Source organism: Phocoena sinus, chromosome 13 (assembly GCF_008692025.1).
Source record: "Phocoena sinus isolate mPhoSin1 chromosome 13, mPhoSin1.pri, whole genome shotgun sequence".
Lineage (NCBI taxonomy): Eukaryota > Metazoa > Chordata > Mammalia > Artiodactyla > Phocoenidae > Phocoena > Phocoena sinus.
Window position 1 is genome coordinate 81939578 of NC_045775.1, and position 13599 is coordinate 81953176.

Consider the following 13599-nt stretch of genomic DNA (forward strand, 5'->3'; position numbering starts at 1 on the left):
CTTATTGCAAAATGGTTCTTAAAAAATATATATATCTATTTTTTCATTTTTATATTACCTATGTCAAATAGAATGGGCTTATTATTATTTTATAATTTTAAATGAATTAAACCAATATTTTAATGATCTCTCAGTTTTAATTTCTAATATGTTAAATATTGATAGATGTAAACCACATAAACAAAAAACCTCTTTGGAGTCCTTAATAATTTTTAAAAATTGAGATAATGTAGAAACCCTTAATTATTGTTCAGACTGTAAAGGAATGCTGAGACCAAATATTCTGAGATCCACAGTTTTATAGCACTGTAGAGGACTGTGATAGAATTTATCCTAAGCTCACCCTAAGACCTCCTCCAGCATTTCTTATTTAGAATGAATTCCTGAGGTCTAGAGTATTCTTATTCATCTTCCTATCTCTCACAGTACCTACATCTTGTAGGTACCACTAAAGATTTGGTAAGATAAAAAAAGGTAAATATAGGTCATGTACTTCTCATGAGTATTTCCTCTCTTATAAAAGCAGAGTGAAAGGAATTTCTGGTTACTGAGCTTTCTAGATATTTGAGGTCTAGATAGCCTTGAACTTATTATGTTGGTACTTTATGGATGGAAAAAGCAAAGTAAAAAAGATTCCAAGAGAAGGGCATGGACTAGAATATGAGACTATCTAAATTTCAGTCTAGTATTCTACCTATTACTCAGCAGAAAATAAAAATACAACATTGAAAATTACTTTCTCTTTTTAAAGAGAAAATTTCTTTCTCTTACTTTCTTATATAAGATTTACTTAAAAATAGACATAAAAACAATTCCATAAAGGTTTGGCTAATTTATGCCTTATACATTAAAACACAAAGCTATGGGAAAGAACACAAATCCTTCAAGAACTACAAAACATCTAGTTGGACAGGTTAATTAGTGATTCCTAACAGTAATGACCATGTGTCACGAAAGTATGGGCAAGGGTTCTGGACTCTGAGAGAACTAGATTTGAATTTGGCCCTGCCAGTTATCACAGGTAGGAACTTGGGCAAGTTACTTCCTCTCTCTGAGCTTTGTTTTTCCACCACCAACAGAACAAGGGAAATACTTATTCTTAGGGTGGTTAGTAATAGCTCAGCCTGGCTATTGTAATGATTACATGAAATTATAAATGTGAATGCACCTGTTGATTATAGTGATACATATGATACAGTGATATATATGATATATATATGATATAGTGATATATATGATACACTATACACATACAGTGATACAATGCTGATACATAGTAGGTGCTCATGAAATACTGAAAACCTTCGTATTGCCTTTCTTTCCCACCTGGTGAGCCACAGACTGACTCATCCAGTCAACATTCATTGAGGGCTTCCTATGTCCCAAGCAACCCATCTAAGGGCTTCCATGTTGGTCTGTTTAACCTGTTCAAAAACTTTGTAATATACAAATTATTAACTTCACTTACAAGTGAAGAAGTTGAAGTTTGGAAAGGTTTGTTTACTTGGTCGAGGTGACCAAGTTAGTAGGTACAAAGCCATGGTTATTCTAGGAGCCAACCTCCCTTATTCCAAATGGGAAGCAGCAAAGCCACAGCATGGCAGGAAGGCATCCCGTGGCTACTTGACAGACTGGGACCGTGCTCAGAAAAAGAGCTCAGCAAAGGGAGAGAAAGGAGGTGGTCATTTACTGTTTTCACTCAAAGTAATTCAGATGATGGAGGATTAACTAGATTCCTACTCTCATTCACTCAACACCCTTCGTATTATAAATGTGGGAAGGAAACCATATAAGTAGAAGACAAGCCCTCAAGGAACTTATACCCAGAACTGGGAAACAAGGTGCCTACCATACGTCAAAAAGAAAACAAAAAACACCACTAACGTGCTTGCAAACAAAGATTCAGGGAGAGCCAGAGAGCCGAATCAGTGCACGCTCCACAGCCATCAGGGCTGGTGTGAACAGGCTGTTTAAGGCTGGATGAGAGTGGCTGGGAAGGGCATCTAGGCCAAGAGACTTGGGCCAGTTTGCAGGTGGCTTTAGTTCCCAGTGCTAATTTCCTGACTGACACAGATCCTACACATTCAGTTCTTATATAATCATGAGTGGTTAGTGGCTGCTCAGCCCGGCCTGTATGATAGAGAATATTTGGTCCTAGAACAAACCAGTTTATGTATACATTTATTAGTTTAAAAATACTTGTTGAGTTATAACTATGCTCACTATCGCGCTGAGTATGAATACAGCTAGCCGTGGGTCTGGCCTTCACGGAGCTTACAATCTTATTAGAAAGTATCCAAAATAAAAATTTAAATGACCAAGCTCAATGTTTTGAGGCTTAATAAAAAACAAACATTATCTATCAGTATACACCTTATCTACTAATCTCAGAGGTTCTGGCAGACATTATTATGAACCTTCATGAGCTTAATGCTTAATGCCCACAAACAGGACCTTCTATCCAGGGTGCCTCATGGCAATCTAAATCCCACCCATTCTTCCGGGGCTTTTTGCCTCTAAAATAATTACTAGACTGTTCTGACTTCTCCAGTAACTTGCCCTTCAACCAATTTAAGGATGGTTAACATTTTTCTTTCACATTTGCGTTGATCACATCGTAGAATTACTTCTTTGGAATAGTATGAAGTCTGAATACTTACACTGTTTCTGAAGACTTGGAATTCTAGTGTTCTTAAATCTATCTTTGCCACCTTACTTAAGTTAAACCTGAAATTAAAAAACGTACACGTTTCTTTGTAAACAGCGTCGTAATTAAAGGGTTTTTACAAACACTAAGGTTGTGCTTATCTTTTGGCAGATCTTGGGATCGATGTCATCAGATTAACAGCCTTCAAAAAACAGCTACAACTTACAGTTAATATTTTGTTCACTTTTTAAAACTAAACTATTTGAAAGGCTCCACCACTTGCTTCCTCTTTATAAGATTTTAGGAAGGAGTTCTATATTATTCTTTTCTTGTCTTAAACTGGGAGCTTTTCTAGATGTTTAATATAATATCCATCTCTCTCCCCAGAACCTTCTCTCAACTTCAATTACAGATGCAGAATTTCTCTAAGCCCAATCTATTACTGTATGCGCTGAAATAAAGTTTTAAGTGTGTAAAATAATAATTCACTGCTAATATGAAAACAGTCTGATAATCTACCAGCAATGCCTACCTTGATATTAACTTATCTACAAAGACGGAAGGGTTGGAATATAAGGCCAGAGGAATAAACTGAATGTAGACAGGCGCATCTGCAGGATTTTCTAACGTAATCTCTTCTTCCTTAAACAAAGTAAAGACACAGTAAGTGAAAGACTGCCACCGTTAAAAGAGCCGGGACATGCAGGCAACCTAAGTGTCCACTGACAGATGAATGGATAAGGAAGATGTGGCACATATATACAATGGAATATTACTCGGCCATAAAAAGAAACGAAACTGAGTTATTTACAGTGAGGTGGATGGACCTAGAGTCTGTCATACAGAGTGAAGTAAGTCAGAAAGAGAAAAACAAATACCGTATGCTAACACATATACATGGAATCCAAAAAAATAGAAATGGTTCTGATGAACCTAAGGGCAGGACAGGAAGAAAGACGCAGATGTAGAGAATGGACTTGAGGACACAGGGAGGGTGGGGGGGCTGGAGGGTAAGCTGGGATGAAGTGAGAGAGTGGCATGGACATATATACACTACCAAATGTAAAACAGATAGCTAGTGGGAAGCAGCTGCATATAGCACAGGGAGATCAGCTCGGTGCTTTGTGAACACCTAGAGGGGTGGGATAGGGAGGGTGGGAGGGAGACGCAAGAGGGAGGGGATACGGGGATACATGTATATGTATAGCTGATTCACTCTGTTATACAGCAGAAACTAACACAACATTGGAAAGTAATTATACTTCAATAAAGATATTAATTAAAAAAAAAAAAAGAGCAGATACTTCATAACCCTATTACAGATTTCCCAGAACTGATGTCACTCTGAATACTTACTGAAGAGCAGTTTGTATTAGTAAGGGGAAACCTCATGTGATGGGGTGAGCTGAGGACGGAAGGCCAGGAGAGCTCGGCAGTGATTTTTGACAGTATGTTTTTTTGAAGGTCTGTATTTACTTCAAATATAGCGCTCAATCTAGAAAAACAATTTGTAAGTCACTGTAACAAAATGAAATATTTGAGTTTTCTGAATATAGGAAATTCTATTAGACTTGTGTATTTGAGAAATTTTACTTGCTCTAATATTTAAGTATGCTTTTCATAGAGACATGTATGAAGATGCCTCTATTTTGGCACAAAGGGCTGCCAAAGTATCACTGATCACCTGTACAGTATTGTTTTCATACTGAATTTGAAAGGGAAAAGGCAGGAATATTCAGATAACATGACGGTATGGGGATCCTAAAGGATCTTGCATGTTTAGTGGAAAGATCCAGACACCAACAGCAGGCAAATGTTTTCAGTAGAACTAATAAGAAGGCAGTGCACTGCTTGGCATATGGCTTTTTCCCCACTTGAGATAAAAAACAAAACAAAATCCTGATACACAATGAAGACATCAGTTGAAGAGGTAACACATATGAGGATTCTGTCCAGACATATATAGTTAAGAGCAATTTTCAGGGCCTCATTTGACTATTTCCCTACTTATGAGTATTTATAAGCCAGCGGTTAAGAACTCAGAGCACATTCCCTAAGGAAACAATATTATAAATGGGGCTAAGGTGCCTGGGCACAAACACTGAAGCCTGTTTTATCCTATAAGACTACTGAATTATGACACCCTAATACTGGTGAGAGTACCGGTTTTGTATGACGAGTAACGAATTCTCTGTAACATTCACGCTGAGAAAGTAAGACAAAGGCAGGGGCAGGGAAAATGCCACATTCACTGTGCAACTGGGACACAGTGGCACAGGGCAGGCAGGGAGCCTGGGTCTTTAGGAGTGAAACACTAGGCTCACAGAGAGGAAAGCAGGGGTTTCAGGGGGCGGGGCGTGAAGAGGTTCCTTGGCAGATGAACCTAGGGCAGCACTGCAAGTTATTTATTCATAATTGGATGTTAAACTGTGGAGGCGACCTGTACCTTACAATGTCTGCTATGGAACTGTAGAGGACCAAGGAGTGTTTGAATTAGTGTTCTCTTAGTGAGTTCTTTAGAAGTCGTCTCTGTCCTAATTTTAACCATTTTAAAGTTAAAATTTAACTCTCTTTTGCCTTAAGAGAACCTTTCAGAGAAGATAGTTCAGATAAATAGAAACCTGCAGATTTAATCATTCATGGCTTGAAAATCTTACAGTACTATAAATTGGAAGATCTTGATGATACTGACAAATACATTTCAAATCAGCCAATGGAGAAGAACAGTTTTCATCAGTTTGCTAGTCAAATCCTCTTCTGAAGTACACAGAAAGATCAAATTTCTATACTGCCACATAAGTGTGTCTTTGCTTTTGAATCCAGATGCGGTACTGATTCGTCGCTGGGACATTTTCTACCTGCCACAGACATAAGGTTGAGCCCATGTGAACGGGCCATGCACCCCTAACAGCTCAGCTCTGGAAAGGGAGGAAGCAGTTCTTTTCAGGAGGGGCAGAGACACTCCTCCTCCTGTGAGGTTAAACCTAGAAAGCGTTTTCCTAGCCTTTCACAGAGGTCAGTGGTAGGCAGAAACTTTCTTTCTTATGCAAATGGTGTGTCTAAGGTAAACAAGTTATCCTACACAAGGACAACTTCATCGAGCTCCTTTGACTTTAAGGAAGCATCTAGAACACTGGAAAAAAGACAAAAATGGTAGTGTGCATACTTCTGAGAAATATACAACTACAATGGCAATTCAAGATGCTTCCTGAAGATCAGGCATATTTTCTTACCTACAGGGAAATAAAATAACCTAATATAAGAATAACTTTAGAAAGTCATGTTTCATACTGGTAAAGATAGCTCAAATACTTAAATGAAGCAAAACCACTTACTTATGACCTGAATTTTCCTTTATTCCCATCCATCCTTTGAACAGGCTTTGATGCAAATCCCAGTCGGCATCCCAAGCATCTTCCTGCATGGCTATACCAGGTTGTACTTTGGGTTCAGCTAAACCAAGGAGACAAATGGTATGACATACTCAGCCCTTCAAATGACTCCCAGAGCATCAAGAGATAGGGATGGGCCTTAAAAGTGGCCGCCTTTTATTAAAGAGTATTCTGGGGAGGGAGTGAAGGAAGGGCATGAGAGAGAACGGCAAGATAACTTACATTTGGACAGAAAAGGCAAGCCAACATAGCAATGATCCCCACACTGCAGTCCAGGATCAAAATAAATGTTTGCAATCTATAAAGAGGCACAGGAGAACCATGAATCCCAAATCCACAGAAGGTCACAATGCCAAAGTACTAATGGATGGGAATTTTTGCAAATATAACATTTTCAAACCTTTGATTTTTTCCCTGGCTCCAAATCTTCCTTATTGCCCCGTAATCGTTTGTAGTAAAATCGTACATCTTCTGACAAAGATCGTATTTGTTGGATCTTTACCTTCTGTGAGAAGGAATTCATAATATTTAAACTCTGATGAACTATTTTCCCCTGAAGGAAGAAAACAAACAAACTCATCTGTAAATGGCAGATTTTCTTCAGAACACACACTTTAGAGCTGACAGACATATTTCTAGGAAACCAAAGTTCAAAGGACATTTAGAATTTTCAAAAGTTGATAAACTTTAAATTTGTAACCAGAGCCCCTCCTCCAAATGTACGTATTTTGTTGTTTTTATGGCCTGTTACAGATAAATTAGCAGGTCAAATCTCTGCAATCTCGTAAAAATGAATTAAAGTAAAAATGTTCACATACTAACAAAAGTACAGAGCTAGCTTTGAATAAAGGAAGCAGTCACTGTCAGTTTGTTAAGAAAGGTTTGATTATACCAAGGCCAGGGTGCCTTAAAAGTATCCAAATTCAGGATGAAATAAGTGAACTCTAAAATCCAAAGCTATTTTCTTTATAAAAGAAAAATACTATTTGTGCCAAAGAGAAATTAGACATTTTTAAAAAACACAGGTTATCAAGCATCATATTAATACAGTCTACAGATTAAATCATTAAATTACCAATGATTGCTCTTATCAGCTGCATGCTTCTCCCTATGACAGGGTACCAGATTTTAAATAAAAAATTACATGATTCAAATAATCATCAATAAGAATCATATTATAATATTTTACTTTCTTTTGTTTGAATACAGAACCAGAATCCTATAACCTGATTCCTAGCCATTTGAAGAAGTCTCTAAAATGACCAGACCCTGCTGGTCTAATATTTGGTATTGAAAGACAAAGAAGTCGGGACTTCCCTGGTGGTCTAGCAGTTTAGGACTCCCGCTCCAGGTGCAGGGAGCCTGGGTTTGATCCCTGATCAGGGAACTAGATCCCACATTCCACAACTAAAAGATCCCACGTGCTGCAACTAAGACCTGGCACAGCTGAATAAATGTTTTTTTTTTTTTTTTTAAAAAAAGACAAAGAAGTTAAGAAAATGAACAGTAAAAGGAGTTGAATGATGGTGCAGTTAAGATTAACACTCATCATTTACAGTCTGACTAGAGTAGAAAGATGTTAGAGGGTGGGGACGCTGCTGTGAGGATACGAACATAAGAGAAGAAAGCAGAAGCCTATGCTGAGTCCCAGCTTGGACTCCACCCAGCTGTGTCTTCCCGGCAGTTAACTGGTCTTCATGCACCTGTAATAACTACTACTCTTGTGTCCACACCTTGTCTCTCAGGGGTATGGTGGGGATCAAAAGAGGTAACAGATACAGAAGTTCATTTTATAATCGTATTCAAATACGAAGTATTAAACTGTGAGTTATTTGAAATGTTCATTCTGAAGTACCAAGTTTTCATCACTTGGCTCTAGTAGTCTCCATCTGGTAAGAGATTTTACAGAATTTCATGACTGTTATGGGCTGAACATCTGTGTGCTCCCCCACACTCACATGTTGAAATCCTAACCCCCCAGTGTGATGGTATCAGGAGGCAGGGCCTTCGGGAGGTGATCAGGTCATGAGGGTGGAGCCCTCATGAACGGGATTAGTGCCCTTAAAAGAGGCACAAGAGCTTGCCCTCCCTGTCTGCTCTTTTGGCTGTGTGAGGATACAATGAGAAGATGCCCGTCGGCAAACCGAGGAAGTAGGCCCTCACCAGACGCCAGATCTACTGGTGCCTTGATGTTGGACTTCCCAGCCATCTGAAGATATCTGAAAGCTTAATCTGAAGTACTGCAAAACCAACACTTCGTTTTTATAGATGCCTTCTCATTTACTCTGTCCATGAGCCTTTCACTTTGTCATCTACTGAATTATTCCCTTCCAGGATATATGCAGGGATCAAGGAGATCATGGATTGAAAAGGCAATTGAAGGTTCTTTTGGATAAACACTGAAGTCAAGAGTTCTGTATAGTCAGTACAAAGTGGAATGATAAGAAGACAAAGATTGAATTAAGACCCAAACTTAGGTGTGCTGAACCTATTAATTCAAATTTATATTTGAAGCTAATTTATATTTAAGGAGCTAAAATTTGAATTTAGGTTTTATTGTATATATAGCATTAAGATTTTGCAATGTACTGTTTCTCTTAACCAGTCAGGTCTCCTACCACAGCTGAGAGACACTTCCATCTGCTCCAAGGCGTCCTGAATCATCTACACTATCTTCCTGCAAAAGGTGGCCTCCTGGTTTCCCCGTTTCTTTCCTCCCTGTTCTCCAGGCTCAAACTCTATGTCATATTCTTGAGTCCTCTATCTATCTACCTACCCATACCTGTTTCCATTAGTATAACCTCCTCAAGATATTCAAGTACAGTTCAAACGGTTCATCTGAAATGTCTCTTGCCTATGTTCTCTTTTTCATTATTTGGCTCCTTCATCCACCCATTATCTACTAGATACCTGCTACTTGGGGTATAAGATCCCTCATCTCTTTCCCACCGGATCTCAGAGTCTTGTTGGGGAGACCAACACATAAGGCAACATTTACAGCACAATGTGAGGCTTGCTGCCAGAGAAGTAATCTCAAATTGTTTCAGAAGCACACATGAAATAACTAGTACTGTCTAGTGGAGTGAAGAAATCTTCAGAGAGGAGATGACAATGGAATTGGATCTTGAAAGACATGAAGGAGTTCTTGAAGGTAGGAGAGGAGGAAGGGCAGCCAAGGCAGATGAGCAGCAAAGGTGTGGAGGTATGAAAGCGATTTACTGCCCCTGCCAATGCCCTAAGCTCAAACCTCCTTTTGACGCTTTCCTTGTGGACCGTGGCCAGAGTCTCTGGGTTGGCTTCCAGGTACACTATTGCTACTCCCAGACGTGTCCTACATTTACTTCTGCCAGAGAGCCAGTCTTGAAAGCTTAAATCTGACGATGTCCAGCCTCTGCTCAAAAACTTTAGATTTTCATGGACTTAAGTGCATTGCATTTTTTTCATGCTATCACTCCAAGGTACCACTCCATCTTCTCTCTTGAAACTTCCCTGCATTCTTGTAAAACTGGACGACTCACCACTGCCTAAAGCCATCTCAGACTCTGCTGCCTGTGTCTCTATTCAGGTTGTTCCCTGGGCCCTGAACGCCATTCTTGCCGACCCTTGTCTATCCCTGCCAGAAGAAATTCCAAGCCAATTCACATGGCACCTTCATCAATAAGATATGTATTTTCTTCATAGCATGTTATTTTTCACCTCTTAGGGCAATTTCTACATCCTGCTCTACGTCTATGAACCATGGGCCCATTTCTCATTCTAGATTGAAAACTTTTTGAGAGAAGGGCCTATTTCTTATTCTTCTTTATGTCTCCTAAAGAAGCTGGTACAATGTCTTACCTTAAAATAAGTGATTAATAAAGAGTAACTGACTTTATTGTTGAATTCTAGGAACATAAAGGCAAAGAGAAAAAAAATTAGCAAGAAGAAGGCTACAAATTAACTGTCTTACTGGAAAAGAAGGTGGAAGAACCATATGCTTTGGGAAGCAAGTCAGAGAACCCACTGCGATCACAGCTTTCACGGGAATTGTTAGGATCTGTGGAAGGAAGAAGCAAACCACACAGAAATGAGTGTTTAAGTCTGCGATTGACACTGACAGTTGTTGTAGGGGGACAGTTATTTTGGGGGATTAAAAGAACCAATCTTGGGATGTATATTAGCATTAACCAACTGATAAGCAAAATTAAAATCACCCATGGATACTGTTTAATCTATCCATGTACTTCATAAAATGCACTGAAATACAATAAATTTCCATGTACTTCTCAGTGATTTGATGAAAACATGGTAAACAAGACCAAACAATGGGGAAGGAATGAAGAACAGATTTTTTATAATATAGGTTTTATTTTGTAGATTATTAATTTAAAAAGTTCAATTATTCTCCTAAAACAATGAATGAAAAATCCAGCATTTTCTAAAGTTACATAGCTCTCTACTTTTTGTACTCAGCAATAAATTAACATCAAGCTAATTTGAAAAAATGAGTCGAACATTCCAGATTTTGAATCTCAACTCGTATGCTTATTTGCAATTCACAAAGATACTGATACTTTGCTAAGATATGAAATGTACTTATTCCTATCACAAGTGATAAACGTGGATTCCTTATTTTTGGAAGTAATTTGACATACTCCCAACATATCATTTATTATTAGATGACCAATTCTGTTTATTCTGAATTAGTTTTCTTTCATGTGGGGGTTGTATGTACTGAAAAGATAGGAGAACAAGGGTAGCAACTTGCTGACTTTAGCAGTGCTCGACTTCCCAAACAGCTCTGAAATAATAAAGCAAAATATTTAGGTGTGGCAGAAATATGTCTCTTCAAAGTCTCATTGAGTGCAACATGTCAAACCCCATAAAAAGCCTTTAAAAAGTTCACTGATTTTCACTTGGTTCCTTGACTTAGAAGTCAAGGAACCTGTAAATATGATTGTGAGAACTCAAATTAAGATGTGATTTCCTGATTGTATCTTCCTTTTTGGAAATGTTACACAGGAGGATATTTATGACCTCTGAAAAGAGAGAGACCTATCTCAGGAATTTCAGTCAGGGTCTGTGCAATGCTACAACTATTTGTAAGCAGGCTTCTAACAGCAATTCTAAATGTGCCAAATGCATTTTTCTGAAGTTGTTTTTAGTCAAAAGATGTGGGTTTTATCAGAAAACTATGAGCTAATGAACACAAATATTCTGTAAACTATTCTCAAAAGCTCAGTTTTTAAGGCATGAAAGCGGTAAACTCTAACTTTCTGAGTAAACTTAGTTCTCTGTTTCTATAAAAACAAAAAAAGACTGAATTACTCAGAAAGACCCCACTGACATGAATCCCTGTAAATAAAGTCCTTACCTCATAGTCTGTTGTGATCTGTATGGCCCCGTCATGAATCCCTTCCAGTTTTTTTGCAGTAAGTTTGACTCTGAACACTGCAAAATATCCTGAAGCTAATATTACCTGTATGTAGGAGAAATGACATCATTCATCAGCCTTGCTGGCTGAAGTTTTCTATTAAAATGGAAAAGAAAGCTACAGTGATAAACTGACTTCAAAATCCTAACCTGTACCAGTGTAACACTGAATTACCATATCATCACATACAAATATCTCAAAATAATGCCCATCCCTGGATGTTTATCTACTATACTTATTCCATGGGCTACTGAGAAAACCGGTTCCCTGAGGAACAGCTGACTTCTCAGCTGCAAAGCTGGGGAGGGGTGTGGTCCTCACACCCCAACCGGGTACGTGCAGGGTCAAAGCGGGTGAGGGCTGCAGCAGAGGGACACAGCCTTCCACTAACCCTTTGGCCACATTAGGGCACAAGTATTAATACATACAAAGTTGGTTATGCTTCAAGTTCTGAATTTAACTCTGTCATGTTTTAATAACCATGTCCTCAGATCCACTGAGATTGGATCATATGGAAACATCAAAAATCATGGAAAGAAGGAAAAGTTATGCAATAAAAATGTGAAAGAAAGGAGAATGTAGATCTTGTTTTCTCAAGCTATTTGCTGATGTTTCTGGCACTTAACCTTTTCAATCATGATACTTCCAAAAAACATGAAATTCAATTTGTGAAGTTGTACTTTAGTTTGTAAATGTTGATATGCCTAACATACTCACTTTCCCCCTTTTATAAGCATTTCTGTGTTGGATTTGTGCAATTCTAACGTTTTCATCATGACTCTAACCAGCCAAATAAGAACACGTGTCTCAAGAATGCAGAGAGCCGTTGGCAATGCGTGTTTCATAAGGAACAGGATGCTTATTTAGTTCATAGGTTTGGCTTTTTGGCAAACAGGTGGAAAGCAGTTGAAAGTTTAGGCATTACAAACTTAAAAAAACACGTATTACGGAGTTGCTATTTTGAAGCTGGCAACTCACTACAACTTCCTATTTTAAGTAAGCGTTCATAACAGTGATCTCATTTTCTGTCCCTTGTTTTTGTGTTTATACAGTTTTATATAAAACCTAATTCTAAAACCCTAAAGTTTCAAGCAGGCTTCATGTTACTGAGTGGACCTCTCAAATTTAAGTAGTAAGTGTTAACACATGTTATTTAGTACGAGGAAACGATCCAGAGTCCTAAAATTATTAATTTATAATGTCTTATAAAAAACAGTATAATTCAACCATCTCAGATTAGATATACATACAATTTTACTGTAACTTCATTACTGAAATGAACACAGTAACGGCTGGTCTCATTATTATCCTTTCTCAGCACTCAATTTGTATTAAAAATAAAACCTCAGCTGGGGTGACAAATGTTACTTGTCACGGGCATATCCTTTTTTTGTTTTAAAAGGAGGCTTTATTTATGAATCAAATTTAAAACATTATAAATTATTAAAATGCAAACACCCATATATCGACCACAATATCTGATTATGTAGCCTGAATGCCACACAACTGCAATTAGAATACACGTTATTTAGTACTATTTCCCACTTTTTCAGAAATCCTTTTCCAAATTTCGACATACAATCGTATTTACAGCTTTTTATTTGCTTTAATGTTCCATCATAAAGTCACGACTTTATGCATGCGGCTGTTTCCAGTCATCTGGAATTACTAATAATGCTATCAAACATGTGCATTCTCACAGCTTTTGCCTCTTTCAATTACTTCCATGGGAAACATTCCCAGGAGTGGTATATGTTGCCAGATTGTCCTCCAAAAGACCTATTTTGGGGGATGCTTAAGTCAATTTTTATGACCTATGGCATTCCATGGAAGCATATTTGTCACTAACCTCTGTGCATAAGGACATTTGCTTCTCCTTTTGTAAAACTGCCACAAGAAGTTCCATGCTAACCTACAGGTGACACATGTTCTGCTCCTTCGAAGTCGTACAAGGTGATTCTACTAATTCTGTCCTGAGTAGGTATAAACTCCAAGTTCTCTTTTCAGTAGTGGTCAGGGCTTAGACTGCTATATTCATTTACTCTCGTTTCATGCTCTTTTATGACCAACTGTACATAAGATAGAGTAAAAGTACATAGGGAGATCCACACAGAGATCCACCAAACGATGTTTGCCTCACTGATACT

The 13599-nt window shown here is 38.1% G+C and overlaps 1 protein-coding gene across 4 annotated transcripts in view; it reads right to left on the reverse strand.

The window, feature by feature from the left end:
* Window positions 1-13599, reverse strand: part of TMEM131 (transmembrane protein 131) — a 192960-nt gene that overhangs the window by 37943 nt on the left and 141418 nt on the right. For 3 of the 4 annotated variants that reach the window (XM_032652122.1, XM_032652120.1, XM_032652119.1), the window contains exons 18-25: window positions 11393-11497; window positions 9989-10075; window positions 6440-6592; window positions 6262-6337; window positions 5983-6100; window positions 4004-4142; window positions 3180-3289; window positions 2661-2727 (exon numbers count right to left, since the gene is read on the reverse strand). In XM_032652122.1, the coding sequence (XP_032508013.1) occupies window positions 2661-2727; window positions 3180-3289; window positions 4004-4142; window positions 5983-6100; window positions 6262-6337; window positions 6440-6592; window positions 9989-10075; window positions 11393-11497 (855 nt within the window). The remainder of the gene's footprint in view (window positions 1-2660; window positions 2728-3179; window positions 3290-4003; window positions 4143-5982; window positions 6101-6261; window positions 6338-6439; window positions 6593-9988; window positions 10076-11392; window positions 11498-13599) is intronic. The other variant, XM_032652121.1, reaches the window with a different exon arrangement.